At 42.3% G+C, this 24,008-nt stretch overlaps 1 protein-coding gene across 3 annotated transcripts in view; it reads right to left on the reverse strand.

Annotated features, from left to right (window-relative positions):
- Window positions 1-380: 380 nt before the first annotated feature.
- tbc1d16 (TBC1 domain family, member 16) overlaps window positions 381-24,008 on the reverse strand; it is a 44,415-nt gene continuing 20,787 nt past the window's right edge. Inside the window, exons 13-17 of one of the 3 annotated variants that reach the window (XR_003052516.1) lie at window positions 22,920-23,051; window positions 22,389-22,512; window positions 18,400-18,505; window positions 11,396-11,427; window positions 381-462 (exon numbers count right to left, since the gene is read on the reverse strand). Coding sequence is in view for 1 of the 3 variants with exons in the window: in XM_017040530.2 (XP_016896019.1) it covers window positions 23,007-23,051 (45 nt within the window). In the remaining 2 variants the exon portion in view is untranslated. Of the gene's footprint in view, window positions 463-11,395; window positions 11,428-18,399; window positions 18,506-22,388; window positions 22,516-22,688; window positions 23,052-24,008 lie in introns of those variants that run through there. The other 2 variants (XR_003052515.1, XM_017040530.2) reach the window with 2 other exon arrangements.

Genomic DNA, 24,008 nt, shown 5'->3' on the forward strand with positions numbered 1-24,008 from the left:
AATATTTTTTAAATTTGAAATTTCTTATATTTCTTATTACTATTATTTTGAGAAATGACCTGAATTCTTTCCACTATTTTCTGATGGAAGCACCACTTGTAGAAATTTACATTTAGGATATTTGTACAAATATTATTTAATTTCAGAGATTGTAGAGATTCAAATTTTCATTTTGTCATTTCGACCTTCGTGTCCCTCTCTACTCTCTAAGTTGTCCTTCAGGCATAAATAAAGTTTTGACAATCTGAAGTTTGAATCTGTTGTTGTTTGTTTCTTCAGGACATTTTTCTAAAACTGTTCCTCATTGTTTTACGACCACAGTTACAACCAGTGGTCACATGATCCAATGATCCAATGACCAGTTACCTTTAAACCAGAAGGCCAGGCCTGTGACTTCACGGTTTCTGGTTTCTGTCTCTGGTAGCGCTGAGGTTTGAATCCTGAGAATTCTAGTCTGGATCCCTGTCAACGAAGACCAGATCTGTCAGAGTCTGAGTCCAAGGCCAAATCACAGAAGAAGAAACAACTTAAAGGATTAAAGTAAAATCCACATTATCAACAAAAAATGATGACATTCTCACAGTTCCCTCATGCAATTCATGTAAATGAAGAAAAAAAAAACAAGTAAAATCTGATTTCCTACAATGTTTAGGTCTGTGTCAAGTCACAGGTGTAGAACTCACTGTGGTGATTCATTAAAAGAATGGTAATAATAATATCTATCTATCTATATATATATATATATTGCTTGTTCTATCAGTTTATTTTAACTCATTACAGCTCAGACCTGATCCAAGTCCAGACCAACCCACGGATGAGCTCGATTAAGATTCTAGTTAGGGTTCTGTCACGAACGCTCATCAATACACAGCCCTAGAAGCACAGACCTGGCTGAGTGAGACCAAGTCAGAAGTGAAATATTGAACAGATCGCACACACACACACACACACACACACACACACATACACAGTGCTGTGTGATATCAATCTAACACCTCTGAGCTTCAGAGTGAGCCCTCCAGCAGAACGGATGCTCTCTCTCTCTCCCTCTCTCCCTCTCACAGACACACACACACACACACACCTCAATCTCCCCTGTGAGTCAGAGTTATCACACATATCGACACAGACAGAGTGTTTTTTTCCTGTTTTCTGGGTATCAGCGTTTCAGAATCGGTTTCAGAATCTGGATGTGAACCGTCGATTCACACACACACACACACACACACACACACACACACACGGGAGTTAAGAGGATGCAACAAAAAAGAGACCAGCTCTGAGGGTCATGATGATGCAACACGGCCACTGTTCCTGCATCAGATGTGGTGACAGATGAAGGGGCAGAGTGATAAAGATGGTGACAGAAACAGACGAGTGTGTGTGTGTGTGTGTGTGTGTGAGGCCTACGATACTGACGACACATGGTCACTTATTAACACTTAGTTTTTTTTGACAGGAACTGGAGGAGCCTAATTTTTATATATTTATATAATTTTGGAAAATGGGCACAAATACTGGCATTTGTTTTTATTTGTTTATATATATTAATATATATATATACTTAGTATGTATATATACAGTATATACATATATGAGCTATATATAATACATATGTACCATTATTCATATATATATATTTATATACATATACACACATATATATGAATAATGATATATAAGAATTTTCCAGGTTCCACACCTGCTAATGCTCGCTAATCGCCTTTCAGCAGCACGTGCTCAGTTACTTTGTGAAGTCCGAATGTGTCACATGATCATCGGACCGATGCTACAGATAGTAAAATTAGCAGAGTACTGTGCCGTAACAGCGGAGCCTCATCAGGCAGAGTTTGGCCGCGGGGGTATTGATTGAAGAGGCCACGTGAATGATTGCATCAGTCAGATTATTGACGGACACGTGGAGAAACAGTGTGTAATTAAACAGTCCCCCGTGTGTGCTCAGGTCACCCTGATGACCATCAGCAATAAACAGGAGACGGACCGAGAGGAAGAGGGAACTCGGATCAATGGAAGAGTGTCAAATTCCCAAACTGGAAATCATGGAAGATGAAATGAATTCCGAGAGTGTTGGGTTACATCCCAGCATTTTTCCCCCCTGCCCTTTTAAGGCTTGCAAATCACAAATCCTGGAAATAAATTTAGAAAGAAAAAAACCCAATCTCTCCAGTGACCACTACCTTTCATTTGAACTAATTTTCCTCCAGGTTTCCATGTCACACATGCGTCTAAATCTTTTTCCCTCGGGGCCTGTAGGTGCTGACCTCTTCCATCATCTGCAGCGGTGAAAGACTTTGATTCCTGTTTCTGCGCCTCGTCTCATCCATCTCTCACAGCTACCTATTGTCTGAGGCTGAATTTAAATGACAGTGATACATATGGCACGTTATGAAGACAAAAGGTCGACAAGGCCCAGTCTTGGCTGGAGTTAAAAAAAACAAAAAACAAAACCCCCTGACCAGACCAGGTTGTGAGTCGCTCTCACTGCACACCATTAAAAATTCACGGCCACAGTGAATTTATCAGCGCTCTCTCTTAACGGCAGCATCCGGAGACTTAGTTGGCGGAGGTTTGTGTATGTGTGTGTATATGTGTGTGAGGATCCCATTAAAATGCACTACAGAAAATGAGATTTGGGAAGAGCCCTGTGAAAAACCATGCGTGTAATCATCTCTCTTCCCCTCTCAGTTTATCTGTGAAGGATTTGGAAGAGGCTTTGGATCCCAAACCCTCCTTGCACCTCAACCTCCCCCGAACCACACATTAATATTCATAGAGAAGATTCTCGCCCTGCTGTCTGTTGCTCCGTGTAGCCCACAGACTTGGCTTATTAGGGATCTTAAATTTAGCCAGCAGGCTCTGCGTTAGGAGAGACCTTCACCGCCTGGAAGAGCTCAGGATATGGAGATGAAAAAAAAAAGTCTATCTGTGGTGAGGCTGTTCTGGATGTCAGGCTTGAACTGAGAAATAATGGATTCACTGAGGGAGTTTGATCTGGTGACCAACAAGGTGGAAACACTGAAGCCATTTCAACAAGGAAGTGATAGCATGAAATTTCCACCGTGCCCCCACGGTCATGGTTATTTCCCTCAGTGATGGTACACAAGAACAGGTCGAAGGATTCTAAGACAAAATAAAATGATCTCTACGTGTGAGAATAAATATTTGTTTAAATATCCTAAATGTAGATTTCTACAGAAAATATGTTCTTTGTAGAAAGAATTTATTTATTTTTCAAAAATAATAGTAATAAAAAAAATAAAACAATGAAAACATATGGAGATGGATCAACACCTGTTGCAAAGCTTCAAAAAATTTTAACAAATGTTCCATTCAATTCTGTTTTGAAAAAAAAAAGCTTTTTTTTCCTCTGACTTTACAATTGTTCATTGTCGAGGGTTGACCTGATCAAAGGTTGAAAAAACAGAGCCAAAGGCTCGACAAAGATATGGCAATAAAAGTTGTTAAACTTGTCGGAGACGCCTGGGAGACGTGTGGTAACATGTTTGAGTTTTTGAAACAAGACACCCTGTTTTTAAAATTAATTTATTAACCTGACTCAGAACAGTTTTAACTTACACTTATGTCATTTTAGCAAGTGTCTCTCGGCCCAATGAATCATTGTACAGGTGGGATACTGTGAGACTTTGAACTTTGTCCAATGCGACAATACAGGATAAAGGAAAGGAAGAGAAAAGAAGGAAGAACTGCACTTTCATAACCAGCACATAAACCCTGGATTCAAGCGTCAGACACAACAACTCTGTCTCTGATTAGGACCAGATTTCTGTCCCTATAAGAAAACACTGGTCCTAAAACCCCTAACAAGGGGAGACAGGGTCATAATTAGATAAAGCTGACATCAAACCTCATTATTTTCACCACTGCATGAAGTGATTCCACACCTGTCTGCTGGTGCTCTGCTCCAAACCTGGAGCTGTTGCTGTTTATTTACGTGAACATGCAGAGGAGCAGAGAGCCCTTTGTCGCTGGAACCGCGCCAGCACTTACTGTGATCCCAGTTCTAAAAACACACTCTATGAGTGAAGTAACGCCCAGCGACCATGTCAAAAAGGAACATTATAGGCTTCATAAAAATTTATGGCGCTTGGATTATGCTGCACAGTTCAGCTCCACCAAATAGCGAAGGCCTCCGGGTGGGGAGGCTGTGACTCACACCCAGAACAAACCAGGAGATTTATGTGATCAGACATTCGCACATATACACTCAGTAAAAGTTAAATGTACTTCTTGTTTAAAGTTTCCACTTGTTCTTTTTCTCACATTTAACCGTAGCGGTAGACAGGAAATATTGTTCGAACGTACGTATAACAAGTCCAGGTTTGTGTTTGAAACCACAAGCCACTGACACAACATGGAGTCATAAACAAGTGTGTTGTTTGTCTCAGTTCACCTTAAAGCAGGGTCAGAACTCAGTCGGAGTTCAGGGTCAACTGCAACAACTGAAATGCACATGAAATTTCCCTCAACTGGGAATTTCAGTGCTTAACAGTGACTAAAAAAAAACTCCCACGTCTTTGTTGCTTATAACTGTCTTTCTGTTCTGTGTATGAAACTGAAACTTGTTGTGGGACAACAGATTGATTTATTGATAAGTGATGTGCTGGCCTTGAAACTTAAAGCTGATTCTAAAATTATAATTAAAAATATGAAAGACAACAAAGTTGTTCAGAAAAAGATGAAAATCAGAATACATCAATGATAAATGCAGCTAAACACTTAGCATAACGCCAGAGCTAAAAACAGCAAAATCGAGAGCTAATTTAAACATTCAAGAAATGAGTAGAGGCTGAAACTAATGCCTCAAAAAAATGTTTTTTGTGAAATCAGATTAATCATCTTAAATCCATACATGCCACGAGAAAACAGCTAAAAATAGCCAGGAGTTTTATACGTTAAAGTCATTAACTGACCCAAAATGGAAATTTAGATACAAAATGACAGCTAAAGATTTTTGCCAGAAATGAGTATGACTTAAAATATAGCAAAGAATTAGAAGAAATGTTAGCCAATAAGCTTCATGTTGCCTAGGAAACTGTTATTCCACAGTGAGTCACAACATTTGATAAAACTGCCCTCAAAATTAGTCAAAATGCACTCAATACACAAGGGCCCAAAAAAATCCCTGGGCAAACACACACACACACACACACACACACACACAGAGATACACATAAATGGTTAAAGCAAACATTTGCCCGTGGCCTTACTGACCCTGTGGTCCAGAATACACTCGAGTGAGAGAGGGAGAGTGCTCTCTCTCTCTCTCTCTCTCTCCCCTTCCACCTCTCTCTCTCCATTCTACTCCCCTTTCTTTTCTCTATCTCTCTCTCTCTTTCTACCTCTCTCTCTCCCTCTCTCACCACTCTTGTCTTTCACATGTAAATCAGTCTTTAATCTCTCTTGCTCTAATAGACAACCATGGCAACGGAGGCAGGCCTAATGAGGCAGAGGCACAGGTTAAAATGTGGCTGCATGTTACCACCACACACACACACACACACACACACGCACACCAATAACAGTTTCAACACACACACACCGACACATCAGTATCACTCGTGCTGCACGGTTCGTCACTGACATGTACAGGAACTGCTTTCTGCAGAAAGTCCCCACGTCATATGTAACTGTTAATGATGAAGACAGAGAGTGGGGGGGGGGGTAGAGAGATGTAGACAAATTGCAGTTTAAATTTGAAGCTACACTCTGCCAGAGCTATTTTAGCATAATCAGTTGTCTGTATAATGAGACAACGTGTTCAAATGAAGCATGAAATTAATCACAGAGCAGCGAGGAGATGCAGTCTGCTCCGGATCATGATGCACAGCGTGAAAGGTGTGAAAGAAAAAGGAAGTAGACGAAGAGAAATATGAAAGACGCAGCCCGATAGGTCCACTCATCAGGGTGCAGCAGTGAACGTCAAGCACACGCACACACACAGGCACACCACACCCACCCACGCACACACACACACACACGGCTTAAGCTTTAAATACAATAGCAAAAGGCACTCAAGTAGTGCTCATTTCCATGTGAGTGGCACCGATGCTCCTGCTCTTCACCCACTGTAATTTACAGCCATATCACATCCATTAGACCAACATGTGTTTTCAGAATAGCTGCACCCACAGACCGGAGCACGTCAGCCGGCCGCAGCCCCCCCCAAAACCTCAAATGCACGGACAGACATGCATTAATGCAGACATCAAATAAGGATAATAAAGTGGAGGGGCGGGGGCTGCAGCTGCGTTGTCTAGGTAATATAATTGTAATACCATATTGACTCTATGTCCATATTTTCCCTCTTGAATATATTTTCTTTTATTTTTACATCCAAACTCAGACAAATGTTAGCCGGTGAACAAATGGAAAAGAGCAAAACGATTTGTTAGCTGACCATGCTAATGATTAAACTATATTTAAAATTAGTGTAAAGACCAAGAACAACTGCACTTCTACAACCACCACCTGACTGAACTCTGTTAAGGACAGCCTGGTGAAGTGATGATGCCGCCTTATCAGTGAATCAGGTGAGAAACTATGAAGAAAACAGGACGTCCTTTAAAGAAACCTGAAAACCAGGCTCCACGAGAGGAAACCATGACTATCTAAAATCTAAAATCTCTTTTAAATCTTAATTCCTTTCAGGGTTGCAGAGACGGGAGGTAGAGCCAATCCATGGCATCCTGGGATGGATGAGGACAACCAGCCAGTCACACTCACAGTCAAACCAATGGGCATTTGAAGTGTCTAATTAACCCGACAGCTAGTATTTGGACTGTGAGAGGAAACTCGAGGTGGGGGGTGTGGAGGGGGGGTGGAGGGGGGGGGGGGGAGGATGCATGCAAACTCCATAGAAACCAAGAATCATTCTGTCAAGACGACTCCCAACACTTTCAGTTCTGTTCTGACTCAAATATAACCACAGTTCTACCTCAGTGCACATTAACACACAGTACATTTGCCTGTTGACAGATCCACACAGGTAGAACCACACGCTCCGTCACAGGAGCCACTGCTCCTTCCACAGCTCCTTCCACAGCTCCTTCCCTTTTTCTCCTCCGTCTTAGCGGCACACACGAGGCAGATGTTGACACGCTCCTGTGACACCTTTCATTGTAATTACGGTGTGTACAGCGACAGTGGCGTCACCCTCACACAGGGGTCTGTTGCAACACCAGCCTAATTAGCAATTAACAGTCACACACTCATGAAAACACTGTCTGTGGGACCGTCTCACCGGGGGGACTGTAAATACAACACTTAAAGAAAATACATCAACTGCTTCTGGTCTTAAGTAAAGGCGTCTGTTGTAATCTCTCTCTCTCTCTCTCTCTCTCTCTCTCTGCCTAATGAAGGAGCTCCTGTTATTTATTTATTTATTTAACTTTTTTTTTTTTTTACAAGAGTTACATGATGGTGTTTGTTGGTCGTGATAGAAAAACACAGGTCGCCCAAAGACAGAGTTTGTTCACATTCACTCTCTCTCTCTCTCTCTCGCTCTGTCTCTCTGTCTTTGGTGCAATGTTACTTTTGCCCCGAGGCCCCACACAATTAACACCCACTGCCGACTGGAAGGTTGTATTTGTCTGTGTGTGTGTGTGTGTGTGTGTGTGTGTGTGAGAGAGAGACTGTGTACATGCATTACACACACGTGTCTGCTCCAGATACATTAACGCCTTTGATTTGTTCTCTCTTTGGCGCAAAAACGACTGTGTCTGCTGACAAAACTGTGTGTTTGCCATAATTATGACTCTGCACCAAAAGGCCCTCATTACTGCAGCTGCATCACACGGGGACACGAGCGTTGAATGGCCTCAAATGTTCTTCTTCTCCTTATTCTAATTAATTGCTCTTTGAAAGTTCATTTTCCCAGTAAATGTAAAGTAAAAAAAAAAAAAACCTGTTGTAAATCACCACGGTCCACCACAAACTCCACACACAATATTCTTCGCCACACAGCAAATAAAAACACAAATATCCCCCCATTGATCACTCAAAAGAAAAAATCAATGGCGTTTAGACATTTGGGAACGTATCAATAAATCAGTTCAACAACTCCCTGCAACAAGAAATAATAAACCTCGCTGCACAGGCAATAAAAGAGTAGAGGCTGCTCCTGGATTCATTTATTGCCCCTCCCTACCAGTATGTGTGTGTGTGTGTGTGTGTGTGTGTGTGTGACTGTAGTGGTTTTCAGCATGCTGTGGAGACAAAACTCTGCTTTTAGAGTCATGTGTTTCTGACCAGTTATAGGGATGAAAATTAGGTCCCCTAGAGTCCATTGGATGAATTACACTTAGTGAGAACATCACTGTACAGTAGGTATTTCCAAAGTGTAAACTACATTTTACAGGTTTATTATTTATTATTTGGCCATTAAATAAGTCACAAACCCTTTGACCGACCCATGTGGATTCTGATTGGACTAATTTTTTGTGCATGGGCTGGTTTTTAGCCACTTAAAGTCTAACCTCTTCAGTTGTTTGTCGTCTCTAAGCTGTGACTTATCTAATCTTTAATGCTACACTGCATCTGACTGTATGGAATGTGACAGGCTAACACTTTTGAAATGACTTCTGTCGCAACCTTTAGAAAAAACATCTAACAGTCTAACATGTTAGTCTCGCTGATCAATAGAAACTGGTTATGTGTGTGTGTGTGTGTGAATGGAATATGAATGAATAATCACCGAGCAGGATTTTTCCGGCAGGACAGTACTGTGTGAAGGAATGCGGAACGCGAAAAAGTTAAAAACAACGTTCAGTGATTGAATTTAGAGGGGAAAGGACACGAGGAGGTTTCTGTAGTGTGTCAGGAGTGAGCGAGAAGGGAAAAAGGAGTGGCCGGGGAGTGGAGGAGGACAGAGGGAATGAAGCAGGGCGATTTATCACACAGAAAATATTTCCAACCTTTTGAAAGCATCGAAATCTGTCAAGGCAACAGGAGAACAGATATGAGCTGGTTCTTCAAATTAAAGCAAAATGAATGAAAAAAAAAGCTACTCTGCTCTCCAGACACATGCTTTTTAGGAACTAAAATATGCTGTTCATTCATTCTGCTCCTAAAGCTCCTAATCCTGCCATAAAGGAGGTTTACCACAATAATCACCATTATTCTCTACCTTCTCTCTTCTTTAAAAAACACATCCGTGTTTGAGCCCCGACTGCTCCATCCACATTCGCTCTAAATCTGTGTAAATAAGGAAATGCAGAGTGTAAAGGAAGAGATGCATGAAAAGATGCGTGAGCCCCGTAACGCAATACAATTCAGAGGTGTGAAACCCCCCCCCCCTAATCCAGAAATCAGTGGCTGTGGAAAGAGGGATTTGGGGCTGTCACTGCTAAGCTGCTTGTCCCTGGTGTATTATTGGAGCTGTGGCACAGGGAAGAAACACTGAGAAGATGAGACGGACGACAACGACAACGCTGCTGGGAGGAGGTGGGGCGGCGGCTATTACTGCGGCTGCTGCTGCTGCTGATGCTGCTGATGCTGCTGCTGCTGCTGCTGCTGATGCTGCTGCTGCTTTGTAAATAGCGTTTGGAAAATGAGCATCATAACCAAATTTCCAGAAGCAACGTAGGAAGAAGGATGGCGGATGATTATCGCTTCTCTGCATCTGTGTTTGTGCAGCTCTTGAGTGCTGAGCTGCCATTACTGTAATAAATGCACATTTTATATCCGCCGGAGCGACGTGCAGAATTCAAATAAGTGTGTTATATAATATTTATTGGCAAATTCATGACAGGTTTTTTTTATTATTATTTTCTATCTAGTAAGATGATGCACGTCGCCTGAGACGCACACAGTCAGACACTGAAAAGAAGGGTTTGCTGCTAATGAACTGAAAAGTTTGTTTTAGCACCACATTAAGGATTGCACTTTAAATAATACATTTATGCTAATGTCTTTGTTCTAGAATCAGAGGGGAGTATCAGTGGAAACAGTTCTGCCAAGGATTCAGTAGCATTGCATTAGACATGAGCTATGTTTGGGGAGGTGAGTGGGTCGCTGCAGCTCCAACCCCGTGCTATTCATAGAGGCTGCCGATAACAGGTTGACATCTCTGGGAAAGCAGCAGGCAGTGAGGCAGGGGGGGGGGGGGGGGGGGCTGGAGGGTTAGAGGAGGAGGAGGAGGGGGGGCAGTGATAGACGAAAGACAAAGGAGCAGAGCATGCAGGAGAATTCACCTGTGGAAAGGAAACAAAACAGAGGTGAGGAAGAGGATGATGTTTAAGTGTCACAGCAAAGAGTTATAACAGAGGAAGGAGGGAAACCATCACTCTGCCCACGTGAACCGGCGAGTGCCAGCTTCACATCTGAGTCTGGATGGGACTGTTAGAAAAGACTGCCAGACAGAGAGCACTGATGGAGTGAGTGGCAAAAGACGTCCCTCCCCCCCCCGTCCCCATCCAAACAAACAAACGTTCACATGTCAGATGATCTCAGTGTAAAAATATGGAGGAGCGAGCATGTTCGGCAGCTCCATCTCTCCTCAGAGTGTGTAAACAAACTCACGTAGTGAGAAGAGCTTGAGACACAGACGATACGGAGCTGCTGTGATGGGCCGTGACACACCAAAGCAGCGTCTCACTGAGCTGTGGCAGCAGTCACACTGGCCCACTGTGACTAACTCCAGTCACGTCATGTGTGAGCCCTGTGACTGCACCCTGTCTGGATCAGCAGTTTCACAGGGATTCTCACTCTGTGACCTCAGAGACACAACACCAGAGCTTTCACATACATACCAGTACCAGTACCAGTACCAGTACCAGTACCAGAACTGTTTCATCTCCCGCACGTCTGTTCATGTAAATAAACAGACGATCACAACCTAACATTAAACACATCTTCAATAAACTGTGTTTCTCAGACAGGGGACGTCAACGTGTCATTGACCAATACCTGTTGTTTCGACTCGTACAACCCAAAGTTCCTGCAACATCTGTAACTATACCGAAATGTTCATCTTGTCAACTGCTCAGGACAGAGAACTCGACAACTTCAAAACACAACCCAAGGAAATGGACCACCTGGTGGAGGAGTGGTTAGTGTTCCCTGCCTTACAGCAAAAAGATCATTGGTTTGAGTCTCAGTGGACATTAGGAGATGCTTTAATCCAAAGTGATTTCCAGGAGGAGGATAAACAATCAAGCGACAGAGAGGAACCTTTGAAGGAGACTTCCTAGTTGGACAGAAACACTCGTAGTTCTCCTGTGTGTAGTCTGCAAATTTTCCATGTCTGCATTTAGGTTTCCTTTTTAGGTTATTACAGTTCTTCACTGTAAATTGATAAGTGTGACTGAGTGAGTCAGTGCGGTTTTGTTTTGTCTAAGGTGTGGCCTGTTCTCACCTGACGACTGACTCTGGGCCTCTACAGCATTCCTGAAAGGTAAAGAAGAAAAATCAATTAATAAATGAATGAAAGAAGCGGGCGTGACCTGGTGTCAGTATAAATCAAGGTTTACAATACATAAATGTTGCTGTGGTTCAAGTGCATTAATAATTGACAGATTAAGCAAATGCTGCAGGTCAAGCCTGGCAGTAGACCAGAAACACTTCACTGGCTTTTTATAGTAACCATCAGAACCGATGAGGTGAAAATGTTCACAGTATTGGCCTAAATGTCAATCTCACACAATGTTACAATCGTTTTTGCTTCATCATTTGTTTTCCTCTAAGCCTAATTGGAATTTAATTTCATATCGCAGTGTCATTGACCTCCCTCATGGTGGAGCCCTGCTGAATGTCGCCTTAAATGAGCTTGTCCGGCTGCATTCCTCACCCAAAACAAAGCCGCAGCTTGTTCGTCATATTAAGGCGATCTGGCGACAGAATCAAACTCTGAGGCTGACATGGACTTTAATCCTTCTTTTCACGCTGGCCTCTTGTTCCTCAGTTATTTGGACTACGACTGACCACTACACCCCTCCCCCCCTCCCTCCCGGCCCCCGTTCACAGGCACATTTTGTTTTCAGGCCTAAGAGAGTAACAGTAATAATGCATTTTATACATAACACATGTTTTATTAAGCTGCTTTACTCCCAGGGGTTAAAGTTAAAGGAGGAAATTAAAAGCAGGTAAAACAACAAGGAAGAGGTTGAATCTGGAGCAGAGGGAAGAGTCAAGGGTTGAACTCTCTGGAACTGTGGAGATAATGTTCAAGGATTTCTTCAATAAGTCATGTTTGATTAACCTTAAGAGGTTACGTTGTGCAAGCCCTTACATTTTCCAACCCTTCTGTGGTTAAAATTAGAGCTGAAGGCTGGAGGATTTCAACAGAGCAATCTTTAAATATTGCAAAAACAGGTTTATAACATTATAATGATTGTTATTCACATGTTGTTTTCTCTTCTCTTCTCTCTCTCTCACTCTGTCTCTCGTGCACTTTTTTTTTTTCTGCCTGAGCCTGCCCTGAACCAGACGTCTGTTCCCTGTCTGAGCTCCTGCCAGATTCCTGCAAGGGGAGGAATGCACGAGAGGGCCTTGCTGCGCTGCAATTAACATTTCATCAGTGCTGCGCCCACACCTATGCAGGGTGCTTTAATGATGGCATATTCATGAAACGCAAATATTTGCACAGAGAAGCTGTCTCCAAGCGACCAGTGAGAGGTGGATAATTGAAAGAAGCTCGCAGCACTTCTATAAAAGGAAAATGGGAAGATAAAAAAAAGAGAGCACTGATAAATGGAGGGCTGCACTTTAAAGGCTGCTGGTAGAGAGAGGATAAGCTGTGAGGTGTGTGTGTAGTGACAAGAGAAACCCCGCACTGTGGGACTGAGCGGCACATGCTGAGAGGGCAGAAGAAACTGAGGAGGAAGATAAAAAAAAAATCCTGGCTCATCAGAGATAGAGATAGATAGAGAGAGAGAGAGAGAGAGAGAGGGAGAAAGAGAGAGAGCAGAACAAGACGTAGGAGGAGAATAAAGAGGGAGGCGGCTGTGACAGGTAGAGAAGAAAGATTTTTTGTGAAGACAGATGTAGAAGCCACATTCAAAGTACAGAGGGAGAAGAATTATTTAATTTTTTATGTTTTTTATTTTTATCATAGACTTTGAATAAAGACTAGGCAAAGTCATTCACAAGCCTCAGTAAAGACATTTGGGTGTAAATTATTACCAACAACTAACAAACTACACCTTTTTCTTAAGAATATTTCCACTAAAACAAAAATACTGTCAGAAAGAGATACACTCAGACAAAGGCTCGTGGGTCTTCAGACAGTAAACACTAAAGTTATGTTTAAGGCTGAACATTTGGAACATCATGTCTGTCACACAAACAACATCATCCACGGAAAAGGAGAGAAAGTAGATGACGGCATTAAACCAGTGCTGATGAGTGGACACCACATGTGATTAACACCTGGGTCGTCCAATAGTATCATCTACACTGTATCATCACAGTCTGGTTTGTTATTCTTTCCCTCAAATGCAGTCAAAATTTACTGACTTTAAACCTGAAGAAAAAGCAAAATAAATTCATAGTTGACGAAATTAGGAAGAGTTGATGATGATGATGAAACACTGACGGTTTTCCAAGATGAGCAGACTGCACGCCGTCCTCCATTTCCCCAAAGAACATCCCTCCCTACTGCCACCCCCAGCCGAAATACTCACACACACACACACACATATATATCCAGATCCAGCCCTGCTGTCTGGTTGGGGGAGGGGCAACCACAGAGATGCAGGGAGACGAGGAGGGATAGTGATGGAGAGGAGGAGAGAGAATCAGAGAGCAGAGGAGAGCAATAAAGAGCGACGCAACGAGGGAGGAAGAAAAAAAAGGAGGAACACACGTCCAAGAATGTGAGACAAGGGAACCAAGAAGGAGGAAGGAGAAATATGGTACACATGGAGAGAGAGAGAGTGTGTGTGTGTGTGCGGCCACCTGCACTGCAATGTTAACACTGTAAATCAAGCACCTGACTCAGCATCACACACACACACACACACACACACACATGCAACCCCCCCCCACACACACTTCTATTCATCATCTATGTTCTGCAGCCACACACACTGAATTCCACCAAAGTCCCCTGCAGAGAAGTCATTTAGGAGTCAATAACACACACACACACACGGCTGCCCCCACCACTGAAAACACACACTTACATGCACCATCCCCCCCTTCTGCGGACATAAGCACATACTTGCATGTACACACACGTACACACACACCAGCGTGTCCTGGACCAGACAGCTGGGAGAGCCAGCTCCTTCAGATGGATCTGAGACCTGGGCTTTACCGTATCATCTGCCAGCACGCTGCTACGACTGAGGCGTCACGTTCAGACCAGCCTACTGCCTTATATAAGGCTGTTGTCCATCCTTCTGGCGGGGCGGGGGGGGGGGGGGGGGGGAGATGAAGGGGTGAGTGCTTTCAATTATGAGCAACAAAGACCAAATTAGGCACCTGGCAGTTTCAATATGGCCTCCTTTTCTGCATTAACTAGAGAGGATGTGGATTGGATTGAGGAGAGTAGGGGTGAGTGGGAGGGGGATGTATGGTGGTCGCCCGCGTTACTGCATGCAGTCGTGCACAAAAGCGTGCTAAAAATAACTGAGTTTGAAAATGGATAAAAGAAAGAGTTTGAAATATTGTAACTTATGACCCCAATCTGGGTGAGACATCCTCCAACCTTTGTCATGGAAAAGCAAACAATTCACTCCGTCATGAACATTCCATCAACACGGTCGTGCAAAGTCTGAGCAGCAGCAGCAGCAGCAGCGGTGGAGGCCGCGGCAGCAGAAGACCCTGATCGATCCGCCCAAGGTTGGCTCATTGAGACCTTACTCTCACAATCAATACAGTACAGTGGCTGATCACTGGCCGTAAAAACTAGCTGAGGTTTCTGACACTGCTGTGCTGCTGCAGCCGTGCACTACACACTAACCACAGGAAACAAATATGCAAAGGCAGTCCGTGTCTGCCAGGGAGCTCCCACAGCTCTCTCTCTCACACACACACACACACACACACACACAGAGTATCATATACAGTACAAACGCAGGGCCCTGCTGTGACTATAATGTAGATAATCTCTCTAATGAGGGAAGGAGAGTTGAGACTGAATTCAAGCTGTGAATCGTCTGCAGGAAGGTCAGTGAGACACGGATGTTACTGCACAAATGAACAGTAATGTGGAGAATGTCAAGGGTCACAAATACATAAAAGTATTTCTATGGTAAATGCATATATGATGAACAACACTGTGAATACACTGGCATGATTTAAAAAGCTTCTATCAGTTTATTCTAACACAGCACATTTACAACTAGTAGTAAATATAGATTTTTTAAATTATTATATTATATTTTACCTCTGTTAATTTAATTTTGTTAAATTTAAATTAAGTTTGGGAGAAGTGAAAAAAAAACAAAGTTCAAGTGATTCCTGAGACTTTCTTTTAAGTATCATTCACTTCACCACGTTCTCATACAACATGTACTGTATATCACAGATATAAACTTCAGTTGAACTACAGTTCTTTGGTTCAGAGTATGACTGCTTTAACACACCTGATTGGTTTGTCCTGTGGTTAAAAAAAACAGGTCACTTCCTGAAAGGAAGGAAGTTTTAAAATTCTTTCTGTGTTTGTGTGTGCAAAGTCAAAGAATCAGGTCAGTGTGTGTGTGTGTGAGGATGCTGTGCCAAACTGACTTCACTCCAGTGCGTCTCTAGAGAAATTATTTATTAGAGGGTATATATAAACAGAACAGAAGTTGTTTTTCTCGTTAAAGAGTTTATTTGTCACATGCTCGGCTGTACATGGACGACTACGATAAAATGTAAGACTGAGTCGCTTCTCACCCTGTGAGTATTTATTTAAAATGTTGTATATCTATTGACACAACAGCACACATCCATGAGTGGTTCTGATTGGGCAAAAACAGCCTCTAAAAGGAAACAAGAATGACTGAGGACAAACGTCAAAGTTATTTTTCTGGCTCATCCAGGGACAGCACTGTTGTCCAACACACACTTTGTCAAGTTAAACCTAAACAATGTGGACATCGTTTTCAAACTAGAGCTAAAAAAATGGTCTGAAATAGAAAGATTATTCACATGAATACCTTGTGTCATACTGATTTACTGAAATTGTTCTAGAAAATTACACAGGTACTGAGTCATTTCCTGAGCATTTACTTCACCTAACTAGAAAACGGAAGTAAGAAGATAAAAAAACCCAGAATGTTTAACAACATAGCGGTGAGTTGTTTGGAGTAATTATACAAAATCCATTTCCGTTGATTTAAAATGCCTTCGTGGCTGAATTCAGTCTAAAACCGTCCACCAGTGTCCACTCTCCACAGCTAGAACATTTATCCCCCACCACCACCATATTTGACCACACTGGAAACTCCAACCGTTGGTAGTGCACGTGTATTCACTCAGCCACTCCCCCACCCCCACCCCACCCCCCGCCCTCTTTCCATCTCCATGTATGGTGCTGCTGTGTAGCTGCGAGGTGACCAGCGAGCTGTGCCGTTCCTGACAGGCAGTCCCACGTCTGCACAGCTCTAATCCACTGAGCTGCTCAGAAAAAAAAAGTGCTGACTGTGCCCTTTTCTGCCGACTACCCTCTAATCCAGTCGGCTGTGGGTCTGGGGAAATAATCCTAGATTAGGAGCTCCTCTTAATGGAGCGGCCACGAGGTTCCTCATAGGGGCCCTGTCAGTGTCAGCTGTGCCTGAGGCACCGTGCCTTTTACAGCCTGGGAGAATATACCACAGCCGGTCCAAAAAAAACCCACCCAGGCAAACAGTGTCTGATTAGGATTGAATTGCACCAAACCTCTCCTTGTTGCCCCGAGGGGAGCTGCTGCTGCTGCTGCTTAGTGCAGATATAATGGTAAAGAGGGATAATGGAGGATCGGCCTTGTGATGTTACAAGTGCTTGTCATCTGAGGTGACAATGATACGAAATGAAGAATTTGAGGAGGTGAGCCGCCAACGTGTAAACGTGGATACACACACACACACACACACACTGACGGGTGGATCGCTGCAGCTATTGTCTCAGTAAGTGGCGTGACGTGTGGCTCGTGTGTTTGTGTTTGTATTTCCTTAATTCAAGGCTTTTCAGGATGTGTTTTCTAACGTCTCCATACAAGGACTGATTTGTTAAACATTTCAATTCAATTTAATGCAGTTTTCTATTTAAAAAACTCCCATCTTGTACATGGGGAAGTTTAGGATTTTTTTAAAGGTTTAATCACATGTTTATTATGTATTTTTCATTTTTGTGTCACTGTGAATTTGAATTCATTTTGTAATCTCTTTTTTGGTAAGTTTATGTTCCTGATACTGATCAGTGTAAAATTTAAAGTACATTAACACAATTTATGTTCCTGATACTGATCAGTGTAACATTTCAAGTACATTATTGTGTTATGTTGTTATGGTCACTTATATAATGGTTGCCAGGCAGGGCTATGAACATAACCAATGGGGAATACTCATAAATAAATGATGTTGATGAAGAATTGAAGTCAATACAGAACGCAGATCTCTGTCTCCTTATTTAAAACCGGTTCCAGAGATTATCCTGGGACTAAGACACAGAGACACGGACGATTATTTGCGCTGCCGGACTTTTCCATTTGTTCACGTGACCTCCTCCCTCAGCACACAATCAGCACTTTATTTACCTGCAGTTCTGCCCCTGAGACGCTGCAGCTTGCGTCAGTGCACACGTCCCAAAGCCCCGGAGAAGAACGCTGGGGGACAACATTAATGCAGCCAGAGAGTGTGTGTGGACACATCATGGCAACACTGCAGTTACACCAGCAACTGGACAACAGTAATTCAGCTGAGATCAAATAACACGACTGATGATTTCATTATTTACTTTTCTATGATAAGAGCATTGATGTATGTTTTGTTTCACCAGCCTTGAATATGGGAAATATATGGCATATATGTTTACGTGTTTTATATGTTTACACCCCTGTCAAAATACAAATTATTATGTCAAACAACCAAACTAAGGAGATAAAAACCATGTAGAATTCCAACTAAAACTAAATCACAATCTAATTTGAGAGACAGGTCTTGGTTCTGAATTTAGTAATTAGCTATAGGTTTAAGCCAAACAGCTGCTATCACAAAGACCCTTTCAGCTCATCCTAATAGAGTTCAGCTGTCGTGGTCAGATTTCCTTTTGTTGCATAATACAATGTATGACACTTATAATATTATCTTAAAGGATGATCTCAGAGATGATCTTTAAAAACATTAAAGAATGTGAGTGGTTCACAGCAGAAAGTGCACAGACAAAATGATCTACGTTCCTCATTTGTGTTGATGAGGGATGAGCCGCAGAACTAGAGTGTGTTGTAAGACTTACTGTGTCAGTACGGTGGTGGCAGTAACATCGTTTGTGGCTGCTTTTCACCAGCAGGAACACTGGGTTTGGACGGTGTGGAGGGAACGATGAACAGCTGTGGCCACCCCTGATTAAGAGATAAGCTGAAAATGAGTTTCTCATAATATTATTTCAAACAGGTTCTGAGTCATTCGTATTCTATTTCAGAATATGTAAAATCAAGGTCTGAAGGAACTGGATGTACAACTATATGTTTGTTTTCACAAGCAAACATACCTGTCACTGTCTGTGTGTGTGTGTGTGTGTGTGTGTGTATTCAGTGCCTTCACAATTCCAACCAATTGCTGAGTTAATTCAGCTCACAACACTCCAACCATCCCATCATAACATCTGTTATCTCAGAATCATTCAGCACGGCACACGCTGCAAAATACACACCACGTTGTAGCGTATATCTTCACCCCATCACCCTTCGCCTGCAGCCGTGCTCAGAAAGGACTCATTTTCATTTCAATCTTCTCCCCTAAGCGCCGCCATGAGCCGACTTTTCACCTGAACGCTGCTAACAGTTGAATAGAGCAGCGGGATGAGAGCGGCTCCAGAACAACTATTAAAATGTTAAGAGGCTGAGTCCATTTATTTGCATTCAAGGGTGAAAAGACATCTATTTTGGTGCGTGTTCATGCAGAGAAGAGAGCAGAGGATACAGGTGTCCTTCACTCTGAGAGCAGTGACCTCTGAGTCGCCGCCGCCGTCGCACACAAAGACATCAGTAGCTGTGAGGCGATGACATCCGATGTCCAGAAAAACAGCAACATTTTTTTTACAATGGGGAGGATTTTTATAGAACAACAATATGGTGTAGGGCCACGCAGATAGGGTGGCTAGTAGTCTTGCCTTACAGCAAGATGATCACAGGTTCAATCCCATATGATTTTTTTTGTATGGATTATGAATGTTCTCGCTGTGGATGAATGTTTTTTTTTTTCAGATACTAAAGTTTTTAGGATTAGAATAATTTCTCACTCTACATTGACCTAAATTGGCCATTCTGTCAGTAGAATAATCAGAAAAACTATTCATTCATTCATTTTCTACAGATATATACATTGTTTAAACCAGAACTAGTGACTAGACTTTTACCCCTTGTTGTCTTCATCCTGCCTAAGCATCCATGCATGCTGACTAGACTTTTGTTTTCTTAGAAATTCAACACTAGAACATGACAAAATACAGGCATGAATACGTGACCAGTTTACATATAGATGTATAGAATGTTAAGGACTAAGAGTGAATGCAGTATTCTGGCTGCGACTGTATCCCAGGAAGGTCCATTAACACCTCCAGGGGGAGGAACCCTGCCCCCCCTATAAACAGCCCAGCCGGAGGTCCATCCTAATGGGCTGAGCTCATTCCCAGCCCGGCCTGCGCCAGGTGTGGAAGCCGAGCCTGTAATTGAAAATTAGGAGGCAATAACCCAGCATTCAGTGCAGGCCTCACAACAGGAGAGGAGCCGGGCCTCACGCTGTCACTCAGTCAGAGGCTGAGGAAACAGGAGAATTATGGTGGAGAAGGAGGGAAAAAGAGGAGCTATAATTAAAAAAAAAGAGGCACCAGAGAGAGACACATGCAGAGACAGACACGAGACAAGACAGAGAGACAGGACACAGAGATTTACGGCTGTGATTCTCCACACAATTCAAATGATTGACATGTGCAGCTGTGCAGCACCTCAAAGACAGAGGTCAAAGTTGACGTCTTATAAATCTATTTTGTCTTCAGTGTCAAACCAACACATCTTATTTATCATTTCTGCTCTAATCAATGGTGTCTAACTTTGAGCTACTTGTTTTTTATCTGCTACTCCGGCTACTTGTCAGCTTTACACCAGCGGAGCTTTAGCAGCTGTTGTCAGGGTGACATTATTTTTTGACACTGTCTTTCACATGGTTGGTTATTTAGATATTTTTGGTTTGGACATTTGCCCGTGATGAGTGCTGTTTTATTCATTATTGTATTCATTGTCATTTTGCATTTATCCTGTTTGGTGCTGTAGAAATGCATTAAGCCCTTGGAGAAGTGATCAATCAGGAGCTAATGGGTTGTAATTGCACGCAGGCGGGCCCCACATCAGAGGCACCAGGGTCTCTGGATAGCAGAATAATCACATGTACAGTAAAGAATTGCTTATAACAGATTTGGTCCCCGGGGTAAAGGTTAAGGTAATTTCCAACTCATTTTCCTTTTGAAAGCCATTATTATCATCCCAGTCATACTTTGCATTAAACATCAGGCCTAATAAACTGAGTGGTTTTGAACAGACACACAGGAAGAAGAGAAGATTCAGGCGCCAATTAAAACAAAACGTCACTCAAAGCTAAATATTACTCCTTCTGTGCTAACCTTTAGCAATTTTATTTTACCACGAAGAAGAGAAGATTCAGGCGCCAATTAGAACAAAACTCAAAGCTACTGCTTCTGTGGTAACCTTTAGCAATTTTATTTTACCAATGTTTTGCTTTAGGCTAATTTTGTAATATTAACTAATCTCTCTGTTGTTGAGCAAATATTCAGTACTGCTAGAATTAAATTCTTCCAAGGTAAGATTCCTCTAATCTGACTTACTTAAACCGCTTTTGCTAAATTAAAGTTAAATTTTTTTGGGCCCAACTGATTTTTTATAGGCAGGACAAAGTTTACTGCGGCCCAACTAATTCACGGTTCAGATCTCCACCAAAGTTTATTTAAAACACTCTAATATTAATATTCAGGGAATGAAATTACAGTCCAATTTCCCAGATGATGGTTCCTAAAAAGAAAATGTTGAAAGTGAAATTAATTTGCCTCACTGCATCCCCCTTTAATAGCTTTGTGTCCTATGGGCGCAGAGGGGACTCGCCCCTCACCTTGGGAACCATTGCTCTAAAAGATGATGAAGTGTGAAAAATACAATTGCCAAGATGAAAACTGAAATCTACTTCCATTAAACATCTTTTGTAACTAACGCAGCGAGAACGTCTCTATTAAAATGTGCTTTTAAACTTCTCCTTTTATTTTCCTAGAAACCAACCACCTGACTATATGCAGTTTGATGTTATCTCAACAGCTGGCTGTTACTGTCAGTTGATCGCTGGCATATGCCCAAGTCATTGCACACACAGTCAAAGAGCCACAACAAGCGGCAGAGCCTGATAACACCGCTGGATCGTTTAAGGTAAACTTTGGGAAACGTGTCGTCGGTCTCTGCAGACTTTTCTCACGGGAGGCTCTGTGCTGTTTGTCAGGGAAGTGCAGGGGAAAGAAAATCCCCGTGAGGCTGCAGAATCCACGCCTCATGTTTTTTTCATACAGCGTTAAAGAAAGCAAACTGCCGTGTACAAAACACACTTCTTTAGCTTCACACTAAGACATGGTGGCATCAGCCCAACCCTAGAGGAGGAAACTGAATTCCAAGAATTTGTTGGGAGATGGGGATGTGACCATGAAACACCAAGTTCTCTAAGACAGTGGTTCTCAAACTTTTTATACTCTGTACCACATTGAAACATTGAGCTCTCATGGTGAGTACCAGCATGATGACCAAGAAGAATATAGCAGCATAGGCCTTCCCTGTTAGCTTCCACCACATGGGAGAGATGTTTATGTTGTTGTATAATTGTGCATGGTATGTTTCAGATTTATTCAATTGAAAATGTGAGAATATGAATTTTCCCCTCGTACCATTACAGTACCATAGTTTGAGAACCACTGACTTTTTCAAATACATCCCGTTTATTTCTTTCATCAAAGATGCAGTCACTGCAGATACAGTCCAACAATAATGAATATATTGCAGTTGTGGTGTTGAATTAGCTTCTGTCCTCATCTAAGGCTGAAGATCAGCACCAGTTAAAATATAATGCATAGTTTTGTGTCAAATTTTGTTTTTATAAATGTGAGGGAGATTGAGGTGAAAGAATTTCTTGCATCAGAGCAAATAAATGAGTGGGGAAAAGAAGTGTGTAGTGTACCTTCTCTCCATCTGATAAGCCGGACCACTTGGCAAATTAATTAGTTTTACACTAACACAGCAGTGTTTTCTTCTCTGGTGTTTTCTCTCTTCTCCTCTCCAGTGCCCACGTATTGATGCAAAGGCTGCTGGAAGAACAAGTAAACACTTTCAGGGAGTTAATTCTGCCTGTGCCGCACCAGAAGATAAACAAAATAGTCATGAACACAACACCGGTCTCAGTGAAACGTGGTCTTACAGTCAGCAGATACAGTTTGGAGGATTTTCTTTTTTTTTTGCCGCAGTTTCATGGCATTTTTTTTTTTTTTTTTTGCCACAGTTTCATGGCGATTAGTGAAAACAATGTCTTTTCTGGGAGGCTGCAGTGGCCGCGGCCCACCATTATGGGCCCCATTTCCTCATAATGAACAGATTATGAGAAAATGAGCAAATGGGCAGCAGGACCCAAATGGGTTAAAGCCCCCCTGCTCCTCATAAATAGGACACCAACAGTGAGAGAGACGCACAAGGACTATTAACACCGCAACCTCACAGTGGTAATGGTGTGTCTTTACGTTCATCCTCCACCTTTATCGTCTCTCCGTGGTCGCTTTGTGTCTTTTATCTGACATTTATGTCCTCAACCTCCGCAGCCTTGATCGGGTAATTCTGATGCACATAGAACCTGAAAGAAAAACATTAAGTTCATCACACAACTGTGGTCGAGTTTCAGAGGTAAATCTGCTGCAGAGCCGACTGTGCCTTCAGTTGCAAATAAATACTAATTTACCAAAATTATTACAGGAAAACAAAAAAAAGAAATGAACAAAGACAAGATAAGAAAATGACACAAGTAAAAAATATCTTAGACAATTCAAACTCTTTAGGTTAATATTGTTTGTATGATGATAAAATAATTTGATTTAACATCTTCCATTAGCTACTGTTTACATTAGAAAATCCCCAAAAACCAAGAGATGTTTTTATTTCAGCATTGTTTAATGACAAAAGTAAATTATTCTGCAGAGATACTGTATTTCCTGAAATGTATTTTCATACTTTGCACTTTCATACTCAGTATAAGAGTGGACGTGTGACGTTGAGACAAACGAGAAGCTGAACACACGGATCACGACCTTTTTCACGAGGAGTGGTCGCTAAATAGGCCTGAGCAGAAGACTCTGTGGACCACACACGCACACACTTTTCCCCCCATCATGCATCTATGTCTCGGCTCGTTTCGGTTTCAGCCTCCTATCGGGAAAAACTGTCCAGGCATTTCCACTGAACAGCTGCACATGATCAGTAATGGGGGAAAAATGAGCAGCAGTTATGAATGTCATTTGCAGCAACTGCTTATGGAGTGAAAAAGGGGGAATCAGGGGTGTGTGAATGCGTGTGTGGAGAGAGAAAAAGAGAAAGAGAGAAAGAGAGAGAGAGCGAGAGAGAGAGTGATTGAAGGTCATAATGTTACATTTTAGCACCAGTTTCTCCTTCCTGTGCGGCTCAGGGGGGAAATCCTCTTTGTGTCATTTTTACATTTGGGACTTTTTGATTCAAAAGGAAAGACAGCAATCTGCGTCCATCTGTAAGTCAGGCCTCAATCGTCTGGTTTCTCTCTTCACTCTCGTGTTGTTTTCTC

The sequence above is a fragment of the Cynoglossus semilaevis genome, chromosome 17, assembly GCF_000523025.1.
Source record: "Cynoglossus semilaevis isolate Cse_v1.0 chromosome 17, Cse_v1.0, whole genome shotgun sequence".
NCBI classification, from domain to species: Eukaryota; Metazoa; Chordata; class Actinopteri; order Pleuronectiformes; family Cynoglossidae; genus Cynoglossus; species Cynoglossus semilaevis.